General features: G+C 41.5%; 1 protein-coding gene and 1 long non-coding RNA gene across 9 annotated transcripts; both read left to right on the top strand.

Annotated features, from left to right (window-relative positions):
* Positions 1–1,253: 1,253 nt before the first annotated feature.
* On the top strand, positions 1,254–25,956 carry SLC35E3 (solute carrier family 35 member E3). 8 transcript variants are annotated; one of them, XM_086400075.1, is made up of 5 exons: positions 1,254–1,889; positions 2,715–2,825; positions 6,702–6,860; positions 11,853–11,935; positions 16,306–18,484. In XM_086400075.1, exons 1-5 carry the CDS (start codon positions 1,488–1,490, stop codon positions 16,490–16,492), a joined length of 942 nt encoding a protein of 313 aa, XP_086256201.1. In that variant the 5' UTR covers positions 1,254–1,487; the 3' UTR covers positions 16,493–18,484. The 8 variants fall into 8 exon arrangements, with proteins under 8 accessions (XP_086256201.1, XP_086256204.1, XP_086256206.1 ...); XM_086400078.1 differs by lacking the exon at positions 16,306–18,484 and adding an exon at positions 12,395–12,571; XM_086400080.1 differs by lacking the exons at positions 11,853–11,935; positions 16,306–18,484 and adding an exon at positions 25,797–25,956.
* On the top strand, positions 3,462–4,718 carry LOC147371865 (uncharacterized). Its single transcript, XR_015163804.1, has 2 exons — positions 3,462–3,543; positions 4,473–4,718. It is a non-coding gene; the product is annotated as an uncharacterized LOC147371865 (long non-coding RNA).

The raw sequence follows: 25,956 nt of genomic DNA, 5'->3' as shown, positions 1-25,956 counted from the left end.
GGAGATCAGCCCTGGGATTTCTTTGGAAGGAATGATGCTAAAGCTGAAACTTCAGTACTTTGGCCACCTCATGCGAAGAGTTGACTCATTGGAAAAGACTCTGATGCTGGGAGGGATTGGGGGCAGGAGGAGAAGGGGACGACAGAGGATGAGATGGCTGGATGGCATCACTGACTCGATGGACGTGAGTGTGAGTGAACTCCGGGAGTTGGTGATGGACAGGGAGGCCTGGTGTGCTGCGATTCATGGGGTCGCAAAGAGTCGGACACGACTGAGCGACTGATCTGATCTGATATGATTTTTAAATAAAAATAAATGAATTAAACTTTCTATTGAATAAATCAGGAGACGAATGAAAAAAGTAATGTAACAAAATCAGAATTTTTGAAAAGGCCAGTAAAATAGTTACCCACAAGGCTAATCAAAGGACAATGAAAACTCAAATGCATGTTTAGAATAAACAAAGTGATATAACAACAGACGAAATAAATTGAAAATATGGTAAAACACTATGGACAGTTCTGACGAAATACATTAGAACGTTTAAGTAAAATGGACACGTTTCTAGAACAATGAAAAGCCAAACAAAAAAAAATCTGAACAGTAACTATGATGAGTATATACGTAGGTTCATCATACAGTCTACTCTTCTGTATGTTTAGATTTTATAAATAAAATGTTTAAAAATATGCTTTCAAGAAGTAATGCTTTCCCCTGTCTGATAAGGACTAAATTTGCTCAACACTGCTACTGCTAAGTCGCTTCAGTCGTGTCCGACTCTGTGCGACCCCATAGATGGCAGCCCACCAGGCTCCCCGGTCCCTGGGATTCTCCAGGCAAGAACATTGGAGTGGGTTGCCATTTCCTTCTCCAATGCATGAAAGTGAAAAGTGAAGGTTAAGTCGCTCAGTCGTGTCCGACTCTTAGCGACCCCATGGACTGCAGCCTACCAGGCTCCTCCGCCCATGGGATTTTCCAGGCAAGAATACTGGAATGGGGTCCCATTGCCTTCTCCGTGCTCAACACTAACAGTAGCTAACAAGTCGATCCAACCAACACACAGGAAATGTCCAACAAGAAAGGGGTCCCTGATTGGTATAGCCGGGTTTAGCTAACTCAGGTGGTAGAGCAAGAAGGATTCGGCTCGCCTCATCCAGAGTGCCACGCGCCTGCGCAGGTGAGGCTGCTCAGCTAACTGTTCGAGGGCGGAAGCGCGGGTGCCCTGAGCCACGTGACCACGGGTGAAAGGGGGCGGGGCGCGCGGGACGCGCTGCCGCGTAGTCGCAGACTGAATAGGCGGCGGCAGAGCATGTGTGCTTCACTGAGGTTGCTAGTCTGCTGGGACCCGAAGGTTGAATGTCTCTCCGTAGCCGGATCGTGAAGCCGGCGGCTGCGAGAACGCGGCGGCGGCGGCGGAGGGAGAGGGCAGCCGGAGACAGGCCGGGCGCCCCTTTCCGAGGCTGACGGCCTCCGGCTACGCAAGAGTCATGGCATCGCTGGCAGATCGAGTACGGGGCAACGGGCGCATCGCGGCCGGGCTCCTACTCAACCTACTGGTGTCCATCTGCATTGTGTTCCTTAACAAATGGATCTATGTCCACTACGGCTTCCCCAACATGAGCCTGACCCTGGTTCACTTCGTGGTCACTTGGCTGGGCTTGTACGTCTGCCAGAAGCTGGATATCTTTGCCCCTAAAAGTCTGCCGCCTTCCAAGCTCCTCCTCCTGGCCCTCAGCTTCTGTGGCTTTGTGGTCTTCACCAACTTATCTTTGCAGAATAACACCATAGGCACCTATCAGCTCGCCAAGGCCATGACCACGCCAGTAATCATAGTCATCCAGACCCTCTGCTACAAGAAAACCTTCTCCACCAAAATACGGCTCACGCTGGTAAGTAGCTTCAGGCGGGTGAGGTGCGCCTCTAACAACTCACCTGGACCATCTTTCTCCCCCGGGAAGTTTGCGTAACCTTGCGCCATCCTCTTTCCCATGATCGTAAAATCCACACTTGAGTCATTTGTGAACTTCACGCTTATTTGGGAAAGGTGAAAAAAAAGCCATCTTGGCGCTCTGTTGGGCTTTCAGCACAGTAGACTGTACTTGTGTGAGTTTTAGTAACTACTGTTTGATGGAAATCCTTATGCTGTGATTTCTGAGTAAGAAAGAAAGCTGTATTGAGTGATGCAAATTCGTATCGGATTAAGTGGAAAATCTCAAACTGACTTTATGATAAACGTTAAATGTCTCACAGGATATGTTTGTGTTGACATACTGCAGAGGTTTCATAGTCTTTACATAAAAAAAGATGGGCTAAAATAATTTTAGTACTTCATAACTTAAAGAACTTAAAATCCTAATGCTTTTTTTTGTTATACCCTTGTGTTTACATGTTGTTTAGACATTAGTTTTGTAGTCCATTTACTCCGATGTGCTCGCATGTGGTATTTTCATGCAAAGTGCAATGCATCGACTCACTATTTTACCCAGAATTTTAAATAAAATTAAATGTGAACAAAAATATAGAATTATTTTATTCAACTTTGAGGAAGTAGGATTAACAGTTCTTTTTTTTTTTCACATGGAAGAATATTTGTAGAGGTTCATTGTTTCCTAGTGGCATTTTTATGGTTAACCTTGTAAGACACTGTGAAAGGAATACAAATTTTATGTCTCATAAATTTAATCTGAACAGCATCTACTTCTTTTTCTTTACAGATTCCTATAACTTTAGGTGTAATCCTAAATTCTTATTACGATGTGAAGTTTAATTTCCTTGGAACGGTGTTTGCTGCTCTTGGTGTTTTAGTTACATCCCTTTATCAAGTGGTTGGTAATTTTTTTTTTCTTTATGTGCCTTTTAGCAGGTTTCATAAATTTTGAAGCTGTGCCCCAAGGTTTAGGCAATACAGTATAGAGACAATAGACTGTTGGGAAGAAAGCATAATTGCATAAATTGTCTGACTCAAGTTGAAGAGAAGAAAGGAGACAGAAATGTGGGTGTATGGTGTTCACCAAGTGTCTCCCTACCTGTTTGTAAGTGTATAATACCCACACTTCACAGTCTGAGTTTCGGGTGATGGTATAATGTTTTTTGGGAAATCCTTACAAAATGAGTAATAAGACTTTTTTACTTGAGGATTGTGTTCATGGGTTTTATGGTATTTATCATTTACTCTTTAATTATGATGTTACTATGAAGGAGTAAGTACAGATCCAAAAAATTGAACAGGAAAGGAAAATTTCAGATTTTGTAAATCTTTGCCTCAAAAGATATGCTGCTGTTACAGCTTATATATTCTAATGATTTGTCTCTGTCAGTATTTTATAGCAATGAGTATCTCACTTCTTGCACTAGCCTGATGCCTTGCCTGTGGGAGGCATTTACTGAAAAGTTGTTCATGGATTTATTTCCTTCATTACCATAAAATCTCAACAAGTTTTTTTTGTTTGTTTCTTATATAGTGGGGAAAAGAATAATGAATGACGAAGGGTACAGTGAAACAGTATTTTCTCTATACTGAAAACCTTGGACCGAAAATTCTGGGTATGCCTGCATGGGGAATCAGAGCCAAATGTGTGATCAATTTTACTTTGTTCACAAGCATCCACTAGTTGTAAACTAAGGCATTTTTATTATGAATGTTAGGAATTTAATAATGCAGCCTTAGCATTTTCTAGTACTGGTTAGTTCAGAAACATTGTTACGTGAAAATTCTGGGGTTGAATAAGTTTCTTAGTGGCAGAGAAGCAGTTTAAATAAGAGAGCAGTGACATGAAAGGATGGAGCACCCACTCAATCTTGTCACTTGGCCCCAAGATATTCTTTTACTCCAGAGAGAAATCAAAGGAAGCTCAGGTTTGTGCTTTAAGAAAACTGCATTTGGGCATACTTCAATGAGTTTAAATTTTTAATTAGATACTATTTATCTTTTTTGTTAAATGGACTTTTTGGATTCAGTATGAATTATTTGTTAGAGCAAGAAATTTTATTTGTTGAACGTTAGAGTTTCTTGTATCCTTTACGTATAACTTCAATTCAGAGTACTCATAGTACTCACTGGCCATGCCAATATGACCATTTTTGTTCAGACAAGTTTCAAAATTGCTATAGATTGGAATCAAAGAATTCTGTATCTCTCAAGTAGATATTTGAAATGAGATTGACTAAGGAATGATTGTAGACTAAACTAAGTTATGGGCAAAGTTTTTGATTATTGGTAAATGGTAAAGTTATGGTTACAGAATAGATATATTCCCCCAAAAATTCATTTTAAGCAAAGTTGTATTTTCCTATTGTATCCTTGTATAATTTCCAAGTTATTTCTTCTCATACAACTAGGGCATTGAAAGGAATTAAGAGATGAGTTAAGAGCTGAAAGAGTTAAGATGAATTAAGAGCTGTTAGATTTAGCTGTAGAAAGATGATTGAGTCTTTCCTCCATTCAGCAGACATTTCTTCTGCTTTATACTCAGCCTTGATACAGAGATGAAAAGCAGCTATAATCCAGTATCGAAGAAATGCATGGAGAAGGCTGATCACAGGTAGTGTAGCTCAGGGTATGAGGAAAGTTCTGAGGAACACCACGGAAAGAGAGACAGTTCTGCAAGGAGGTGGTGGTGAGGTAAGGCTTTATGGGAAAGTTCAAATTGAAGAGCGCATAGGAATTTGCTTAGCAGAGTAATATAGCTGAGGTCTTTCTTTGCAATGATGTGTGAAAATACAGAGCATTTTTGGAGAAGTTGGTTCTTTTTGGTGAGACTGGACTGTAGTTGCATGGTGGAAAGACAAGGCTGAGGGGTGGGTGAGACCAGATGGCACAGTCTTGAGTATCATGTGGAGAAAGTATACCCTTTATCTTGCAGACACCAGGACTGGAGTTCAGAGAGGGCAGTAACTTGATCATTTCTTGTGTTCTAGAAACTTCTGGGGGCAGTGAAGGATGAATAAAAGGGAAGACAGGTTGACAGGCAGAGCAGTCAGAAAGTGCTCCATGGTTTAAGGGGAAGACAGGAAGGACATGAACAAGGACAGTGGTACTGGACATGAAAAGGAAAAACAAACTCCAGACACCTTTTGGAGAAAGAAGTAGTAAGACCCAACTGAATGTGAGAGTGCAGACCCTACTGAAAATGAGTCTGATCCTTGGAGGAGATTGTATCATTAATTATTGGAGCAACACAGGAGGAGCTCATTTGGGGAAAAAAGTAATCAGCTTAATCTTAAATAAGCTCCTGCAGATGATCTAAGTGAAATGATCAGTAAGCTGTTAAAGGAGTGACTTAAAGGATGCTCAAGGAAGAAGGTCAGAGCTCTAGGTGTCAGTGGATAGGAAAAGGTAAGTTGGGGAGGTAAGAGGAAAGCCAGACCTCTCCCTTACAGATAGTAGGGAAGGAAGAGGTGAGTGAGAAAGCAGCACAAACCAGAGGTCAAGTTCTTCCAAGAGCAGTTGCAGGTTCTGCAGAGGGCTCCAGCTGGAAGGGGGACGAGGGCAGTCCATCAGTGTGGCCGCTGGAGGTGAAGGTGCCCTGTTGGGGGGCAGTTTCATGAGAAGGGTGACAAGCAGAAGCCAGGCTGCGCTGCAGTGAGGGCAAGCGGAGGCCTGAGAGTCACCGCCATTCCAGCTGGGCCTGCTACCTCGTGTCAGACACGCAACTGCCCAGAGAGGCTGCTAGGCCACGCAGGGCTGTGCGTACACCCTCTGCATTCATTTTCGCTCACTGTGGTGTCCCAAGCAAAAGAATCAACTCTTTGTCCTTCATGTTCACAGCAGACTCTTATTAAGGCTGGCAGGATAATGCTTCACATTTCCGGCTCTTCTATTTTTGTCTTGGTGAATTTCTATAGACTTAGCGTTTATGTAACAGGATACCCGGACCTACAGGAAAAAGAATTATGTAGGAGCAGTTATTCAAAAAAGCCTGGCTGTTCTTGCCAGGTCTTATATTCAGACAGTCCTATCAAACTTTCTTTAAACCTCTTTTTCAGTTATATTTCTGAAGCATTTTGAGAACTGAAAGGGTTTGAGGCTGTGGAGTGTCTGTTCTAAGGATAGCCTTTTTAGGGGTTGTGATTATCTATAGTTTATTAGGGGGGATTTTTCACAGAAAAGTCAGCCATAGAGAGGGAGGTTCCTTCTACTCTGCCACTGATTGAGTTTTCTGAAGTTAACGAAAAGCCCTCACATACCTTTCTGACCACACACGTTGGTGGCCACCTGGGATAAATGAGGTTTCTGTTCGTCTCCAGTTAAGAGTCCGCCCTGCCTCCCAGTCTTCATTTTGGGGGCCATTTTTAGAAAGAAATGAAGTCTGACAGTGCATCTGTATTCCTGCTTATCCTGCTTATGAAGATTAGCCTGCTTATTCCTGCTTATAAATATCCATTCATGCCTAATTTTCCCAAGATCTCTGATACCTATGCATTGATTTTCCATATTTACTAGGATCTGGAGGGAAGAGAGAATTTCTTTTCCTCCTTTAATAGTAAGAAAATCAATGATCAGACATGGAATATAGAAAACTCCTTTTATGCAAGGAACTTACAAGATATACATATATATTATTGATCTTTGATATCTTAGGCATTTCCTCTTCCCTGAGCCCTGCTCCTCATTCCTGTGTTTGTGGCCAAAGTTGCATCTTTTCTTTGTTGAGTACCATTTTTTTTTTTTTGCCTAACTTGTTCTCTCTCCTGAATTTCAGTGGGTAGGAGCCAAACAGCATGAATTGCAAGTAAACTCGATGCAGCTGCTGTACTACCAGGCCCCAATGTCATCTGCCATGTTGCTGGTCGCTGTGCCCTTCTTTGAGCCCGTGTTCGCAGAAGGAGGAATATTTGGTCCCTGGTCAGTCTCTGCTTTGGTAAGTTCTAATTGTTTGGGTGGGTGTCTAAGAAATAAGACAGTAATAATTATTAATGCAATTTTTAGTTTTCAGAGTGCTAGCTCAGATCCATTCTCACATTTAATCTTTATAATCACACTTTAAGGGAGGCAAGGTAAGATTATTTTTTTTTTAATTTAATTTTATTATGTATTTAGTAGTGATTCTGGGGCTGTTCAGGGTCTTTGTTGATGCGCAGGCTTTTCTCTAGCTGTGATAGGCAGGGGCTAATCTCTAGCTGCGGTGCACGGGCTTCTCATTGCAGTGGCTTCTCTTCTTGTGGAGGTGGGCTCTGGGGCGGGCGGCTTCAGTAGTTGCGGCCTGTGGGCTCAGTAGCTGGGGCTCCTGGTCTCTAGAACACAGGCTCAGTAGCTGTGCCTGGGCTTGGTTGCTCCGAGTCATGTGGGATCGTCCCGGACCAAGGATTGAACCTGTTCTTGCACATTGGCAGGCGGATTCTTTACTACTGAGCCACCAGGGAAGCCCAAAGATGATTCTTTAGATGAAGACACTGAGGCAGAGAAAGGTTAAGGGACTTGCTTAGGGTGCAACAGCTAGTCAGTGGTAAAAACCAGGACTAGAATTCAGGTCTTCTGATGCCTGGTCACTATGCTGAGCATGCCTATTTGTCGTCCAGTCGCTTAGTTGTGTCTGACTCTTTGCGACCCCATGGACTGCAGCACACCAGGCTTCCCTGTCCTTCACTATCTCCTGGAGCTTGCTCAAACTCATGTCCTTGTCAGTGATGCCATCCAACCATTTCATCCTGTCGCCCCTTTCTCCTCCTGCCTTCAATCTTTCCCAGCATCATGTCGGCCCTTCACATCATCTGGTGGCCAAAGTATTGAAGCTTTAGCTTCAGCATCAATCCTTCCAATGAATATTCAGGGTCGATGACCTTTAGGATTGACTGGTTTGATTTCCTTTTTGGCCAAGGGACTCTCAAGAGTCTTCTCCAGCACCACAGTTTGAAAGCACCAGTTCTTCAGTGCTCAGCCTTCTTTATGGTCCAGCTCTCATATCCGTTCATGACTGTTGGAAAAACCATATTGGCTTTTCCACTATGGCTGCAGTCACCTTCCACAGTGATGCCAGGCTATATAGCCCACAAATATTTTGGGCATTTATTGTTTTATAATTAAAATATAGCTTTGTTGATTTTATTGTGATAATATCACAATAAAAAGTAGTTTATATTGTATATATTGTTGAACATACATAAAATTATAAAGTGAAAGTCCCCGTGAATCCTGCCACACTAGGATAATCACCTTTACTGCTTTGGTAATGATGATTTCATGGATCTTTTTGAATCCACAGATACATGCATGTGTGTGTATATTTAATTTCATATATATGTAACCATATTACTTATGCTGTTTTTATTCTGGGTTCCTTTTCCCCAGCCCCGCTACCCAGACACACTTCATCATCCCATTACCCCACTCCTTCTCCTTGAAGTAAGTCATGTTAACACTCTAGTGTTTGTTCTTGCATATTTTTCTCTGTGCTGTATATACCCTCATATAAACACATAAACATGCCCAAGCATACATACACATATGTATACTTAAATTATACACTTGTTTCTTTTACAAAAGTGGGATCATATTACACAGATTTTCTTTTTTTTAGAAATTCAAGCAAGGATTTTTTGGGACCCTGCTGTGTTAGCAGGGACTTATGATTTTCTATATCTTGCTTTTCGCACTTAACAATGTCTCATAAAAATATCTTCACATCATTCTCTTGATGGCTGTATAATAGTTGCAGTTCTTAACTACCATAAACAATATTGCATAAACAGCCTTGTACATGTGGCCTTATGAACTGGGACTTTTTATTCTGTGAAATAGAGTCTTAGAATGGAATTGCCAGATCAAAGGGGTCTGTACTTTGGGAACATTGTTTTAATAAAGTTAGAAAGTATAGTCCCCCTACTTAGGAAAGGAACTTCTGCTTCCCATACATTTAATGCAGGGCATGGGCATGTCTGTTTTGTTGGTGGTGGTAATTTATCAAACCACTGTAGTTTGGGCACCTTATACTAGGAGGGGAGAGGCTTTATGTGACTGGTCCTCTGACATTTAAAAATGAGGACCTCAGCAGAAAGACCATAAATAAAGGTCAAAGAAACAAGAGCACAGCAGTCTGAGACCACTGAATAAGGGAGAATCACCTTCATTTCTTCCTGTCTCTAGAGGGCATCATTGTCTCAAAGTGTAATTGTGTTTTTAATGATGTGAAGGTCATCAAGAAATAGGCTTGTGACATACTGTAAACTCTGTAAAATTAACAATGATACATTCCTAGAAACAATTTTTAAAATCTTTAAGGGGCAAATTTCTTTTAGTTAAAAATTTAGTGAGCCTCACTGTTGTTTAAAATACTAAAGTAAGGTATTACTGTTTCTAATTAAAAGATTGCAAATCCAACTCCCCTGGTCTAGTTACAACTGTACTGATTTAAAAACTGAGAAAACCCATATGGGACAGAAAGAGTCTTCAAATATGACATGTTTTCTTTGGAATTTAAACTCCGTAATAATTCAAATTGTAACTAATATTTTCTCTGAATTCTATTTCAGCAGTAGATAATGGCTTTATAACCTTTTTTAAATTTTTTATTTTATATTGGCGTATAGTTGATTAACAGTGTTATGTTGTTTTCAGGTATATAACAGAGTGATTCAATATACATGTATCTGTTGTTTTTCATATTCTTTTCCCAATTAGTTGTTATAGAATATTAAGCAGAATTCTCTGCACTCTACAGTAAATCCCTGTTGGCTGTCCATCTTCAGTATAGCAGTGGGTACATGTCCATCCCAAACTCCCTCGCTGTCCCTCCTCCCCACCCTTCACCCCAGTAACCATGAGTTTGTTCTCTAAGTCTGTGAGTCTGTTTCTGTTTTATACAAAAGTTCATTTGTATCTTTTTTTTTTTTTAAGATTCCGCATATCAGCGATATCATATGATATTTCTCTTTCTCTGACTTGTTTTCTGACTTTTAAAATGAAATTGCGGGATATGTGTGGACAAATGTCCTGCGTGTCTACAGTGGGACAGCCCACTGTCTCCCATCCTCAGCCGAGCAGGTTTACTCATGTCCCATGCACACACCTCGGCTTTCATTCCTCTGCTTTGACCCATACTGTTTCCTGCCCCTGTTATTTCTTTTTCTAATCTAAACATGCATTGAAATCCAAAGATTTTTTTTGCTATTCCAGCCCAAAAGGACATTTCCTGTCTAGAGAAGCCTATAGAACCTATTGCCTGTTTGCCTATTAATGAGGTTAGAGCTCAAGACTAATTTTCTCTTCTTGCCTGAGCTGTGCGTCTTGTATCGCACTGTTGTTTAGTTGCTCAGTTGTGTCTGACTCTTTGTGACACCATGGACTGTCCGTGGGAATTTTCAGGCAAGAATACTGGAGCGTGTTGTCATTTCCTTCTCCGGGACTCTTCCTGATCCAGGGATCGAACCCACATCTCGTGCAAGCCTCCTGCATTGCAGGCAGATTCTTTACTGCTGAGCCACTGGGGAAGCTTCATTTGGTTAAGAGGTAGCAGAGCAGAGCCAGTTAGGAGCAGAGACTCCAGAAGCAGACTGCCCTGAGTTTAGATCTTGGCCCTTCCACTTACTAACTGTGTGTCTTAGGCAAGTTACTTGACCTCTTTGTGCTGTTTTCTTGTCTGTAAAAAGGGAAAATATTTTATTCTCTCATGGCTGTTTGCAACAATTAAACGAATTAGTACATGTAATATATTTAGAACAATTCTTGTTGCTTAGTCAGCACTATGTAAATATAAGCTGTGATTATGTTATAAAGATTTTTATGATGTCCTTGAGTGGTTTCTGAAATCTTTGAGGGCAAGAACCCATTGTGTTCCTTATAAGGCCTGGCCTAGTTTTGTGGATATCGAATGAATGCCTACTGATTCAATTTAAATAAGAATAAAATGAGCAATTCAAAGGAAAAAAGGTGTGAAAGGATATATGCCAATGTATTAACTGCGCTGAATGGTTGGGATTATAAGAATTCCTTATGAGTTCTCTTCACAGGGAAAAGTACTTTTTCCTATATGTTTAATTTTGTGTATGTGTGGATGGTAGATGTTCTCTATTCTTGCTGTGGTAACCATTCCATAATGGTTGGTTGGTTTATGGTTTAGTTGCTCAGTCATGTCCAACAGTTGGAACCCCATGGCCTGTAACCAGCCAGGCTTCTCTGTCCATGGATTCTCCAGGCAAGAATACTGGAGTGGGTTGCCATTTTCTTCTCCAGGGTATCTTTCCCACCCAGGAATCGAACATGGGTCTCTTGCATGGCAGGCAGATTCTTTACTGACTGAGCTACAAGGGAATCCTATTTTGTAATGTGTGTAGGTCAAATCATGATGCTGTACACCTGAAACTTACACAGTGTTGTGTGTCAATTACATCTTGGTAAAAGTAAAAGGAAAAAAATTCCTTATGTTCTTTTTGTTCATCTTTATTTTCTAATTTTTCCATAATGAATAATATTACTTTTATAATAAGAAATTATTACAAAATAATTTTTCACTGGATAGATAAGAAAAACTAACCTGGAAATTTATATTCAGAGTCAGCATATTGTTGAAGAATTTTCCATTGGATTCTGTAGACAAAATTACAGTTTCAAATACTACTCATTCTGCTTTTTTACCCTCAGTTCTTGCTTTCTCCAAACTTGATTATCTCTTTTAAAAAATCTTATTTTGGGAAACTCCCTGGCAGTCCAGTGGTTTGGACTCCACGCTTCCACTGCAGGGGGTTCCAGTTTTGGTACCCTGATCGGGGAACTAGGATCCCACAAGGCACTGCGGTGCAGCCGAAAAAAAGTCTTGTTTTTAATGATTGATAGAAGTTCCTGATGAAGTATATTTTCACTTGATGATTGTAATGATTGCAGCTGCTTTTCATTAATGATTCTTTTGGTTTATTTGTAGCTGATGGTCCTGCTCTCTGGAGTAATAGCTTTCATGGTGAACTTGTCGATTTATTGGATCATTGGGAACACTTCACCAGTCACGTATCCTTTTCCTAACAATTCACAAATGTATAGTCTTTTATATTCTCCAAAACTCTGTCACATTGATTTCTTTATTTGAGTCTCACACTTACTATTGCATGGCCTAAATTGAGTAGATTGGGTTATTTTTAGTCTTTATGGAGATTTAACAAACTGTGAACTGGGGAGATGGGTTAGCTTTCTGTATCATAAATGCTTTTGAATTTTCTTAAGTGAGCTTTTCCCATATCAGAATTAATGCAGAGCACCACTCCTTGTACATAAACATTTGTTGAGTGAATACTGAGGTAATACTTAGGTTTCCCATCACTTTTCAGTTATTGATAGTTTGATAATAATACAAAGGAGTGGTTAATCTAAGTAACAGTAATTTCAGACTAGTCACTCTGACTTGTGAGTTTATTTTTGTACTTGTCTGGCTGGGTGTGCCTGCTTTTCTCAATATTACTTCATATCAAGAAGTGAAGTCATGACTTGAAGATCTTAATCAAACTCAGCTGCCCATTTTTAGCATTTCATCTGTAATGAGTGAACACTGAGCTGTCCACAAAGTATAAAAGCAGCATATTTGACGGCTATCAATAAATAACAACAGTTCTAATAGTAATAATTAAAAAAAAAAAAAGCAACACTTAACTAAATGTTTCTTCTGTGCCAGGCACTGTTTGAAACACCTTCTGTGTATTAACATTTAGTTTTTATAGCAGCTCAATGAAGTAAATTATGTCTTTGTTCTGCAGAAGAGGAAGTGGAGGTGCAGAGGGGTTGAATAACTCACTTGGAGTCACCCGCCGAGAAGTGTGGTGTCCAGGTTTGAACTTGGGTGGTCTAGCCAGGACTTGTGCTGCCAGATCAAGGCATCCAAGTATGTGCCCTAAGAACATCCATTCATTCATTCAACAAATATTAACTAAACGCCCACTGTAAACCATTTCTTGACTTAGTAAATATTCACATACTGAGTATCTACTGTATGTCAGGCACTGAAGATACAGTGATGAACCGAAGAGACAAAAATCTCTGCTTTCACAGGCTTAAGTTCTGGGGAGAAAGGCTATAAATAAGAAACGAAATGTGCATATGCAGTGTTAGATAGTGTAAAGTGATAAGGAGAAAAAGATGAAGCAGGGAAGGGGTTGTGAAATACTGGGGACAGGGTGAAGTTTTATGGAAGGTAGACAGGAAGGCCTCAGCAAAACAGATACTTTTGAGTAAAGACCTGAAGGAAGTGAGGTTGCTCCACGCAGAGTGGGATGGATAGCATTGCCAGGCAGAGGGAACAGCAGGTGAGAGACTGGAAGGAACAAGAAACCTGTGTGGCTGGAGCAGGGGGAACACAGGGTGGCTTTAGGAGAACTCAGGGTAATCGGGGGTCAAACTGAGCAGAGCTTTTACATGAGATGTGAAGCCGTTGAGCAGGGACAGGACACGATTTTATGTCTGTTTTAGTAGGATCCCTCTGGGCTATTGTGTTGAGAACAGGCAAGGCAAGGATTTTCAACCTCAGTGCTACTGACCTTTTGATCCAGACAGTTCTTTGTTGCAGAGGCCTGTCCTGTCCATTGGAGGATGTTTAGCAGCATTTCTGGCCTCCACTCACCAGATACCAGTAGCACCCTTTTCCCCAATTATGAAAACCAAAAACGTCCTTGCCCAGGTAACAGAATCACTCCCAGTTGAGAACTACTGCATTGAAAGGGGCAAGAGACGAAGGGAAGCCATCTGCTGCTGCTGCAGTATGCTAATTTAGAAACTACACTGGTTTGGTACCAGGAGAGTCACAGTGGACGCAGTGAGAAGTGATTGGACTCTGGATATATTTCCAAATAGAGCCAGCGGGTTTTGCAGGCAGATTGGATATGGAGAATGAGAGAGGAAAGAAGGTTGACTCACCCAGCTTTGAGCCTGAGCCCCTGGTGGAGTACAGTTGCTGTGGACTGAAATAGGACAGCCCGAAGGAGGTGTGGAGGTGGGGAGGAAGACCAGGTGCTCAGTTTGAGGTGAAACAAGTCTGAGAGTTCAAGATCGAGGTCTTGGCTGGAGGTATTCTGGAGAGAGTTGGTGGTGTATAGACGTGGTTTGAAGCAGTGAGTCTGGCTGACATTACTAAGCACACAGGAAGAGGAAAAAATGGTGTCTAAAGACCAAGTCCTGGGTCACTTCAGTGTTTAGAGTTTGCAGAGATGACAGGAGCCAGGCGGAAGGGGCAGTGAAGGAGCAGTCGAGGTGGGAGGAAGGAGGAGAGGGTGTAGAAACCAAGTGAGGAGGAGGGGAGTCAGCTGTGTCCAAGGCTGCTGCCAGGTCAGGTTCAGGTAATTGAGGAAGGGGCTTGGTGAGGTGGAGGCACTGATGATTTTGACAAGAACTTCAGAGTGTCCATGTAGAAGCCGACTGGAAGAAAGTGCAGAATTAGAGTAGTTGGAGATGTTGAATATAGCTTGCTCCTGTTTGTTTGTTTGTTTTTTCCCCTAATTTACAAAAGGATTCACTGAAGAATTTCTTTAAATTTGCCTTTCCTCTCATATAATTATCTTTAACAGACCTTGACCACTTAAAAGAAAGGCTGAGGAGTAAGGAAATGCTGACACGTGGGAGCCAGTGCACTTGAAGATGGCTCATAATTGAAAATGAAGCCTATTTTATTATGGTTATAATTAACATTCTTGAGAAGGTCCTCTGTCCCACAGGAAAAGTACTGCTGTTGAGGCAGGCAGGCACAGGTACCCTGGTGACCTGACCTGTGCTCTCCTGCCCAGGCAGAACTTCCTGGTTGCCTAGTTGGGCTCCGAACAGAGGAGGGAACCAGGACTTTGAGGTTGGACAGGTCCAGGCATGTAGCTGCAGCTCTGCTGCTGCCTCAGCGAGTTGTGGGAGATCTCTGGTCCCACTCTCATCATTTATGAAATGGGGGTCATGGTACCTACATGATTAGGTTGCTGTAAGTGTCTGAGAGAATATGTGTCCAGCACCTGGCCAGTGTTTATTAGGTGTAAGTACCACTGTTAATGGGCTTCTCTGGTAGCTCAGCTGGTGTAGAATCCACCTGCAATGCAGGAGACCCCGGTTCAATTCCTGGATTGGGAAGTTCCCCTGGAGAAGGGATAGGCTACCCACTCCAGTATTCTTGGGCATCCCTGGTGACTCAGACAGTAAAGAATCTGCCCACAATGTGGGAGACCAGAGTTCAGTCCCTGGGTTTGGAAGATCCCTTGGAGGAGGGCATGGCAACCCATTTTTGCCTGGAGAATCCCCATGGATGGAGGAGCCTGGCAGGCTATAGTCCATAGGGTGACAAAGAATCAGACACGACTGAGCGACTAAGCGCAGCACAACACTGCTCTAAATAGCTCACATACAGGGACCTTACTGGGTGCTCGAAGCCTTGCGTATATTAGCTTAGTTAATCCTCACAATGACACCGGGACAGAGTGGTAGCTCTTTCTAGTATTATTAGGAAGAGTACATGGGTACGTATCAGACATCTGAAATACAATAAAGTACTAATTCATATAGAAAAAACGATTTAAAATTCAGTAAGAATAATTTGTAAAGGTACCAGTTGTGTCTTTAGTTAGCCTTTTAAATAAACAGTGATTTGGAACTGCCTTAATCCAGCAGCAAGTTACAGGCACTAAATTCAACTCAAACATGGACTTTAGAGTTAAATAGACCCATCTATGTTTGACCTCTGGCCCTGCCACTTACTAATTCTGTGATCTAAGTTACTTAAAATCCTCGAGCCTCCGCTGTTGTAAACGAGAAGAGTGATTGCAGTGAAGGGAAATACGATGCTTAAATATTATGAAACGGTGTTAGATATGCGCCTGGCACAGTGCCTGGCATGTCACTGGTGCTCATGCTAGTCCCTCCCCTGTCCCCGATTCCCTCCTAAGCTTAAGCACACTGGCTGCGTTGCCCTTGAGTCAGCCCTCTGGCGCTTTACACATTTCATCTCACTTGCCAAGGGAAGTTTAGAAATGGCTCCATAAAACAGCATCACAAATTGCTCTACAAAAGAGCTTCTCTGTACCTTGTTCTGAATCCCTTTCCCAACTTTGTATCGCAGCCCCTTCTCTCTTCTTTGGGGAGGTCAGCAGGGAGAGTTGAAGGAGTCTCCTGTCACTGATTAATTACTAAAAGCTACCCGAAGAAACTAGGATTCACCCAGGACTTCACTGAAGTTCCTGTTCTTTAGACTTGGGAGCTGCTCTTCAGTCTGTGTTTCATGTACTTCTCTCCAGCCATTGGAAGCCTTTGCTTAGTGTGTGTGTGTGTGTGTGTGTGTGTGTGTGTGTGTGTGTGTGTGTGAGGAGAGAGAATACAAAACATCTAGCTTGTTATTCTTTTTTATCCTTATCTATAAACCTCAGCTATAACATGTTTGGACACTTCAAGTTCTGCATTACTTTATTTGGAGGATATGTTTTATTCAAGGATCCATTGTCAATTAATCAGGGTCTTGGCATGTTATGTACATTATTTGGCATTCTTGCCTATACCCATTTTAAACTCAGTGAACAAGAAGGAAGTAAGAGTAAATTGGTGCAACGGCCTTAATTAGGTTTTTGTAGAGAAAAAGTCACCTGAAGACAACAGAAAAAGTATTAGGTGGGCAAGTTACTTTCAAAGAAGAAATGAAAATTATGTTGCAAAATTCATTAAATGATCGTTTACAAAAAGTCAAGCAAAGGAAATTTTATTCATAAATATGACTTACTTGGGAATTTTCTGGTGGTCCGGTGGTTGAGATGCCATACTTCCACTGCCAAGGGTGCAGGCTCAATCCCTGGTCAGGGAGCTAAGATCCCGCAAGCTGTGTGGCATGACCAAAAAATAATAATAATAAAATTAATTAAAAAGTAAAATAAATATAACTTTCTCTTTTAGAGTACCTTTTAAGAAAAACTTTATCCTCTAAAGCATGGCTCATGCTTCCTTTCAAAGGTTATTCTATGAAGTATATAGAATGGTTTGGTTATATCAAATGAAGTACATGAAATTAAAGTTTTATAATGGTGACAAAGAAATTCAGATCACTGTACCACAAATGTGTAATGGCTTTTAAGGAAAGACACATAGGATTCCTCGACTTGCTCATAGGTGGTCCCCAATGTGAGTTCTGTTATAATTGAAGCCAAAGTATTCAAGTCAGAATTTAAGGCTAGCGTTTCTATTTTAGTTGTTTTAGTATAACTTCTTGCTTTTTTCATTTACAGAAATGACATATGATTGTTAGAAAGCAAAGTGCAGTAAAGGAGATCATAAAGCAAAAACCAGTTCTAAAAGTATTACTCCTCTAGTAGAAAGTGGATGTAAGATGTTAATGTTATCAAAAAAACTACAGTTTCTATGGGTGTTCTCTTGGTGAGCTCTCAAAACTATACATTAAGTTCAAAAATAAAAGAGCTCCATGTTTAAATAAAGAAAAGACTACAGGAGAAGCTGAGCAGGTTTCTTCTTATCCTGGTGACTGTTCTCCTGGCTTCTTTGAGCAATTCATGTTGATAATTGCTTAAGACTACCTCCCAGCCATCACTCCCCTACGCCCACATGTGAGGTATCTGTGGAGCGCTCTTTGACACTGAAGGGTTTGGAGTGAATTGTGTCAGCCTTTCTAAGTGGGCTAAGGAAAATTCTTGAGCAGCAAGTCAAGGTAGATGTTATCAGAGATTAAGCAGAAACTTGGTGAAGATATGAGGAAAGATTTGAAAGAGAAGTAGAGAAATAGTCAATATTTAACAAGTTCCATGAATTTTTTAAAAGGGATAATTAAATAAATTCTAGGGGAAATACATGATTTTACTTAAGAATATAATAGTGTCACATATTAAACTGCCAAATCTATTACTGGCTTCCCACTCTTGACATTTGAGAATTCAAAGCAGTTGTTGATAACCTCTCACAATAAATTGACTGAGCCAGATAATCCCTCTTATAATATTTCTTTTTCTAAATGTTATTTAGAAACTTCAAGTGAGAAAAAGAGCTCTTTGGAGGATGAAATGTCACATGTATAAAATACACCTTTTAGGACCATTTTTTTTCCCTGGCCTATTTGAAATGCGAAGCCCCACTGAAAATCGATTTTGACAATTTCAATGGATCAGTCAATCTGTTGTGTGATTTTTATGTGTGGTGTTCTGTTATTGTTTTAAATAATTTTGGTTCTTCTCAGTTTCCAAAGATACATTTTATTGTGCTAAGAAATACAAAGTGATTTGTCTTGCTGGATGAGCTTCAGGAGTTATGTCTGTCTAAGGAATATTCTCTGTGTTTTAAATGAACATATAATTGTTTACCAAAAGCTGGAGAAAAGTACTTCAGTATTTCAGAGGATCATTTGACTTCTGTGCACTAACAGCTGAGTCGATTTGTGCCATTTACAGATTCTTCTTAACTGTAAATACAACTTGGCGGGTTATAATAAATGTTGGGGGAGAGTTGTAATAAATGACTGATGTCGATAGGGATTCAAGGAAGGCTGGAGCAGGATAGCGTGGGGTGGGGTGGTTATGGATCTATAAGTGAATAAAGTATATACTATTGGAACTAGAGTCTGATAAACATTTTTTGCCCTGAAGACCGTCTTCCTTTGAAAAGGAAATTCCTGGGGGGAAAATGTACCAGATGATGAGGACCAACTGCGGAGACAAACCAGTAGTAATTCTGTGCTATGGAAGAAAACATGCTGGCTGTCCTTTTGTTAAGGATATAATTACACTTGTTTTTTTGTTGTATATTAGATGACTGTACTGCAGTTTTTACCTGTTATAAATAAAGAGAACCTGATGTTTTTATTTTCAAGTTGCATGTTAGAACCAGTAGAGGAAGGATGGCATCTATGTGTATGCAGGAGTGATGCTGGCCTGTCCAGTTCCCGAATTTGCATCACCTAAGGAAACAGAAGAGGAGGAGATGACAGAGGATGAGATGCTTGGCTGGCATCACTGACTCAATGGACATGAGTCTGAGCAAACTCAGGGAGTTGGTGAAGGACAGGGAGGTCTGGCTTGCTGCAGTTCATGGGGTTGCAAAGAGTCGGACATGATTTAGGGACTAAACAGCAACAACAAAGAAAGTCCTTATCTCTTTTTTAAAATAACCATAAAGGAGGGACATCCCTGGTGGTCCAGTGGTTAACCACCTGCCTTTCAGTGCAAGTAGTGTGGGTTCGATCCCTGGCCAGGCACCTAAGATCCCACATGACTTGAGGCCTCTAAGCCTGTGACACACTACTAATCCCACATACCGCAACTAGAGTCTGTGTGCCACAAGGGAGATCCAACATAACCAAATAAGTCAAAAAATAAATATTTTTATAAATAAAATCACATAAAAGAGGAAATCCTCTTCTCTGTGAAATGAAGCCAGTGTTCTCCTGTTCATTCTTAAAAATACTTTTTAAATCTTTCTAGTTTCAAATCACTAGTCATCTTTTCTAAAAAATCTATTTATAAGCAACTAATGGAGCACTCCACGTTGACCCCATTGGTGATGAGTTGTTCGGTGAATGAATATGCAGAATGGTCAAAGGAGAAGGTCTGAAGAAAAGAATGAAGACCATATATATTAGATATATTCTGTTTTGCCTTTCTGTTTGCAAACTTGAACTAGATTATAGCTGCTAACATCAGGACTAGGATGATCATTTCATTCATTGAACAAAGACTTACATTATGTGCCAGGTACTGTGCCACACACTGTGCAAAGACAGTCCTGTGTTTCCTGTGATATTAAACATTACTCCAGCAGAAAAGGTAGAAATTAATCAAAGTGTATTATTTCAGACTCAAATAGTAGAAGGCACATGGTTCTCTGGAGCATGTAACAAAACAGTCTGGTCCAGGATTCAGTTCAGTTCAGTTCAGTCGCTCAGTTGTGTTGACTCTGTGACCCCATGAACCGCAGCACACCAGGCCTCCCTGTCCATCACCAACTCCCGGAGTTGACTCAGACCCACGTCCATCGAGTCAGTGATGCCATCCAGCCATCTCATCCTCTGTTGTCCCCTTCTCCTCCTGCCCCCAATCCCTCCCAGCATCAGAGTCTTTTCCAATGAGTCAGCTCTTCGCATGAGGTGGCCAAAGTACTGGAGTTTCAGCTTTAGCATCAGTCCTTACAAACAACACCCAGGACTGATCTCCTTCAGAATGGACTGGTTGGATGTCCTTGCAGTCCAAGGGACTCTCAAGAGTCTTCTCCAACACCACAGTTCAAAAGCATCAATTCTTCGCACTCAGCTTTCTTCACATCTAGCCTTGACTAGATGGACCTTGTTGGCAAAGTAATGTCTCTGCTTTTGAATATGCTATCTAGGTTGGTCATAGCTTTCCTTCCAAGGAGTAAGCGTCTTTTAATTTCATGGCTGCAATCACCATCTGCAGTGATTTTGGAGCCCAAAAAAACAAAGTCTGACACTGTTTCCACTGTCCCAGGATTGGCTGTTAGCAAAGGTGTCCATGAGGAGAGGACAACTGAGCTGAAATTTGATGGCTGTGTAGAAGTTAGCTGAGCAAAGAAGGAGCTGAGTAAAGAGAGGGGGGATTGCATTCTGGTAAAAGGGAATAGTGCATACAAAGGCCCTTTGGAGGAATTTGTGATGAGTTTTAAACTGCAAAAAGGATGGAGTGTAGGAACTACATTTAGGGGAGATGTGGTATGACACAAAATTGGAAAGGAAGGCCAGCCCTTGGACCACAGAACAGCTTATAGACGGTGTTAGGAATCTAGTAAGAGCAAGACGGAGTGTTCTGAGCATCGTCCCAGTCAGCACCTTTGTTTTGAAATACATGAAAGCAAACCAGAGAGAGGTTAGGAGAGAGGAGACAGCTGTAGTGAGATGTGATCGCTTGGAGAGGTGGTGGTGAGATGACAGAAATGGGTAGAGCAAGAGGATTTTATAGATGGGATCCAGTGGGCTTGAGATAGATTGGAAATGGAGAGCATGAGAAGGGATGAAGTCAGGAATCACATGTGTATGATTTGGGCGGCTTAAAAGAGAAAGGTACCACTCGAGATAGGAAACACGAGAAGAGGTTGGGTTGGGGAGTGTGGAGACTGAATTCACACATAGCTATCTCGACTTTGAAGTGTCTTTGAGAAATCCAGTTAAAGTTATTAAGTAACCACATATATAGGTCTAGAAATGAGGAGTCTTTTTTTTTTAATTGATGTGTAATTGATTTACAATATTAATTTCAGGGGTTCACTTCAGTCTATCAGTCATGTCCAACTCTTTGCGACCCCATGGACTGCGGCACGCCAGGCCTCCCTGTCCATCACCAACTCCCGGAGTTTACTCAAACTCATGTCCGTTGAGTCGGTGATGCCATCCAACCATGTCATCCTCTGTCGTCCCCTTCTCTCACCTTCAATCTTTCCCAGCATCAGGGTCTTTTCAAATGAGTCAGTTCTTTGCATCAGGTAGCCAAAATATTGGAATTTCAGCTTCCACATCAATCCTTCCAATGAATATTCAGGACTGATTTCCTTTAAGATGGACTGGTTGGATCTCCTTGCAGTCCAAGGGACTCTCAAGAGTCTTCTTCAACACCACAGTTCAAAAGCCCCCCCAAATAAAGTCTGTCACTGTTTCCACTGTTTCCCATCTATTTGCTATGAAGTGATGGGACCAGATGCCATGATCTTAGTTTTTTGAATGTTGAGCTTTAAGCCAACTTTTTCAGTCTCCTCTTTCATTTTCATCACGAGGCTCCTTAGTTCTTTTTCACTTTCTGCCATAAGTGTGGTGTCATTTGCATATCTGAGGTTTTTGATATTTCTCCTGACAATCTTGATTCCAGCTTGTGGTTCATCCAGCCCAGCGTTTCGCATCATGTATTCTGCATATAAGTTAAATAAGCAGAGTAACAATATATATACAGCCTTGACGTACTCCTTTCCCGACTTGGAACCAGCCTGTTGTTCTATGTCCAGTTCTCCCTGTTGCTTCCTGACCTGCATACAGATTTCTCAGGAAGCAGGACGGGTGGTCTGGTATTCCTGTGTCTTTAAGAATTTTTCACAGTTTGCTGTGATCCACACAGTCAAAGGCTTTGGCTTAGTCAATAAAGCAGAAGTAGATGCTTTTCTGAAACTCTCTTGCTTTTTCCATGATCCAGCTGATGTTGGCAATTTGATCTCTGGTTCCTCTGCCTTTTCTAAAACCAGCTTGAACATCTGGAAGTTCATGGTTCATGTACTGTTGAAGCCTGGCTAGGAGAATTTTGAGCATTACTTTGCTACCGTGTGAGATGAGTGCAGTTGTGCGGTAGTTTGAGCATTCTTTGGCATTGCCTTTCTTTAGGATTGGAATGAAAACTGACCTTTTCCAGTCCTGTGGCCACTGCTGAGTTTTCCAAATTTGCTGACATATTGAGTGCAGCACTTTCACAGCATCATCTTTTAGGATTTGAAATAGCTCAACTGGAATTCCAATACCTCCACTAGCTTTGTTTTTCCTAAGGCCCACTTGACTTTGCATTCCAGGATGTGTGGCTCTATGTGAGTGATCATACCATCGTGATTATCTGGGTCATGAAGATCTTTTTTGCATAGTTCTGTGTATTCTCGCTACCTCTTCTTACTATCTTCTGCTTCTGTTAGGTCATACCATTTCTGTCCTTTATTGAGCCCATTTTTGCATGAAATGTTCCCTTGGTATATCTAGTATTCTTGAAGAGATCTCTAGTCTTTCCCATTCTACATTGATCACTGAGGAAGGCTTTCTTATCTCTCCTTGCTATTTTTTGGAACTCTGCATTCAAATGGGTATATCTTTCTTTTTCTCCTTTGCCTTTCACTTCTCTTCTCTTCACAGCTATTTGTAAGGCCTCCTCAGATAACCATTTTGCCTTTTTTCATTTCTTTTTTTCTTGGGGATGGTCTTGATCATTGCCTCCTGTAGGATGTCATGAACCTCTGTCCATAGTTCTTCAGGCACTCTATCAGATCTAATCCCTTTATCTATTTGTCACTTCCAGTTTATAATCATAAAGGATTTGATTTAGGTCATACCTGAATGGTCTAGTGGTTTTCCTACTTTCTACAATTTAAGTCTGAATTTTGCAATAAGGAGTTCATGATCTGAACTACAGTTAGCTCCAGGTCTTGTTTGTGCTGACTGTATAGAGCTTTTCCATCTTTGGCTGCAAAGAATAGAATCAATCTGATTTCATTGTTGACCATCTGGTGATGTCCATGTGTAGAGTCTTCTCTTGTGTTGTTGGAAGAGGGTGTTTGCTATGACCAGTGCATTCTCTTGGCAAAACTCTATTAGAGACTTTGCCCTGTTTCATGCTATACTCTAAGGCCAAATTTGCCTGTTACTCTAGGTGTTTCTTGACTTCCTACTTTTGCATTCCAGTCCCCAGTAATGAAAAGGTATCTTTTTGGGTGTTAGTTCTAAAAGGTCTTGGAGGTCTTCATAGAACCGTTCAACTTCAGCTTCTTCAGCATTATTGGTCAGGGCATAGACTTGGATTACCATGATATTGAATGGTTTGCCTTGGAAACGAACAGAGATCATTCTGTCGTTTTTGAGATTGCATCCAAGTACTGCATTTTGGACTCTTTTGTTGACTATAATGGCTGCTTCATTTCTTCTAGGTGATTTTTGCCCACAGTAGTAGATATAATGGTCATCTGAGTTAAATTCACCCATTGCAGTCCATTTTAGTTCGCTGATTCCTAAAATGTCAATGTTCACTTTTGCTGTCTCCTGTTTGACCACTTCCAATTTCCCTTGATTCATAGACCTGACGTTCCAGGTTCCTATGCAGTATTGCTATTTATAGCATCAGACTGTACTTCCATCACCAGTCACATCCACGACTGGGTATTGTTTTTGTTTGGGTTGTGTCTCTTCATTCTTTCTGGAGTTATTTTTCCACTGATGTCTGGTATCATATTGGGCACCTACCGACCTGGGGAGTTCCTCTTTCAGTGTCCTATCTTTTTATCTTTTCATACTGTTCATGCGATTCTCAAGGCAAGAATACTGAAGTGGTTTGCCATTCCCTTTTCCAGTGGACCACATTCTGTCAGACATCTCCACCATGACCCATCTGTTTTGGGTGGCCCCATACGACATGGCTTAGTTTCACTGAGTTAGACAAGGCTGTGGTCCGTGTGATCAGATTGGCTAGTTGTCCGTGACTGTAGTTTCAGTCTGTCTGCCCCCTGATCCCCTCTCACAGTTCCTACCGTCTTACCTGGGTTTCTCTTACCTTGGACATAGGGTCTCTCTTCATGGGTGCTCCAGCAAAGCATAGCTGCTGCTCCTTACCTCGGATGCAGGGTAGCTCCTCTCGGCCACTGCCCCTAACCTTGGGCATGGGATAGGCTCTCTGGGCTGCTGCCCCTGACCTATTTTTCTGGGCTTCAGAATCACTGCAGATGGCAATTGCAGCAATGAAATTAAAAGACACTTACTCCTTGGAAGGAAAGGTATGACCAACCTAGATAGCATATTAAAAAAGCAGAGACATTACTTTGCCAGCAAAGGTCCATCTAGTCAAATCTATGGTTTTTCCAGTAGTCATGTATGGATGTGAGAGTTGGACTGTGAAGAAAGCTGAGCACCGAAGAATTGATGCTTTTGAACTGTGGTGTTGGAGAAGACTCTTGAGAGTCCCTTGGACTGCAAGGAAATCCAACCAGTCCATCCTAAAGGAGATCAGTCCTGGGAGATCAGTCCTTCCAATGAATATCCAGGACTGATGTTGAAGCTGAAACTCCAGTACTTTGGCCACCTGATGCGAAGAGCTGACTCATTGGAAAAGACCCTGAATCTGGGAAAGATTGGGGGCAGGAGGAGAAGGGGACGACAGGATGAGATGGTTGGATGGCATCATTGACTTGATGGACATGGGTTTGGGTGGACTCCGGGAGATGGTGATGGACAGGGAGGCCTGGCGTGCTATGGTTCATGGGGTCACAAAGAGTCAGACACGACTGAGCGACTGAACTGAACTGAACTGATGGGAGTTCTCTTTTTAGTTTTTTGAGGAGCCTCCATCCTGTTTTCCTTAGTGGCTACACCAGTTTTCATTCCTATCAGCAGTGCAGGAGAGTTCCCTTTTCTTCATATCCTCATCAATACTTGTTGTTTGTAGACTTTTTGATGATAGTCATTCTGATAGGTGTGAGATGATATCTCATCATTTTGATTTGCGTTTCTCTGTGGACGTGAGTTTGAGTGAACTCCGGGAGATGGTGATGGACAGGGAGGCCTGGCGCGCTGCGATTCATGGGGTCGCAAAGAGTCAGACACGACTGAGCAACTGAACTGAATAATTAGCAATACTGAGCATCTTTCCATGTGCCTGTTAGCTATCTGTATGTCTTTGGGACAGGAGATTTTGTGGTGGAGTGGAGATAAACAGGGAGTTTCTGGGATACACCTGATGAGGATGAAAACACAGACCAGAATGAGTTTACCTTGGAAGACAGTATAATGCAAGAAGTCTACAGCTGAGCCTTGAGGAACTCCACCGTATACTGGTAGTGGTAGGTATTTCTACAGAGGAAGATGAAAAGGAAGAGTTCAAAGAAGTAGGAGGAAAACAGGGATGTTATAATGGGAGAGAGGGTGGCCAAAGGTGACCAACCTTTGGTATTGCTGGGAGGTCAAGGTAGACCTGCACAGAAAAACAAGCATTGTGTTTATTTACAGTTTATTGTGGACCTTAATGAGGCTGTTTCTGTGGTGTGATAGAGGCAAAAAGCAGGTTGGAGTAGGCTGAGTGGTCGGTGCATGAGAGAAGGATATGGATCCAAGAGTACAGACAGTTCTATTGCTATTGCAGGCAATATTGAATGCTGTTTGACATGAATGGGTTTTGCTTTTTTTTTATTACAGGATTAAAATTGCAAAGCACAAAACATTCCTGTGTACCTCTGGAAGATACTTCTGTAACAGAGATGATCTTTTACTCTGAAAAGGAGTTTTATTTTTGGTTATTGAATATATTCTTGAGATGTGGGTTACTGTTAATAAAATCAACAGTTACTTTTGCCAA

Source organism: Bos grunniens, chromosome 5 (genome assembly GCF_055505025.1).
Source record: "Bos grunniens cultivar Pamir isolate PY7600 chromosome 5, Bosgru_T2T1.0, whole genome shotgun sequence".
NCBI classification, from domain to species: Eukaryota; Metazoa; Chordata; class Mammalia; order Artiodactyla; family Bovidae; genus Bos; species Bos grunniens.
This window is presented reverse-complemented; position numbering and strand designations above follow the sequence as displayed.

What these genes read in the sequence shown, in the direction of transcription:
- SLC35E3 (XM_086400075.1), top strand. Translation starts at nt 1,488, where the DNA reads ATGGCATCGCTGGCAGATCGAGTACGGGGCAACGGGCGCATCGCGGCC. An exon ending in TTACATCCCTTTATCAAGTG is followed by an intron (nt 2,826 to 6,701) that starts GTTGGTAATTTT and finishes CCTGAATTTCAG; the next exon opens with TGGGTAGGAGCCAAACAGCA. An exon ending in GGGAACACTTCACCAGTCAC is followed by an intron (nt 11,936 to 16,305) that starts GTATCCTTTTCC and finishes TATAAACCTCAG; the next exon opens with CTATAACATGTTTGGACACT.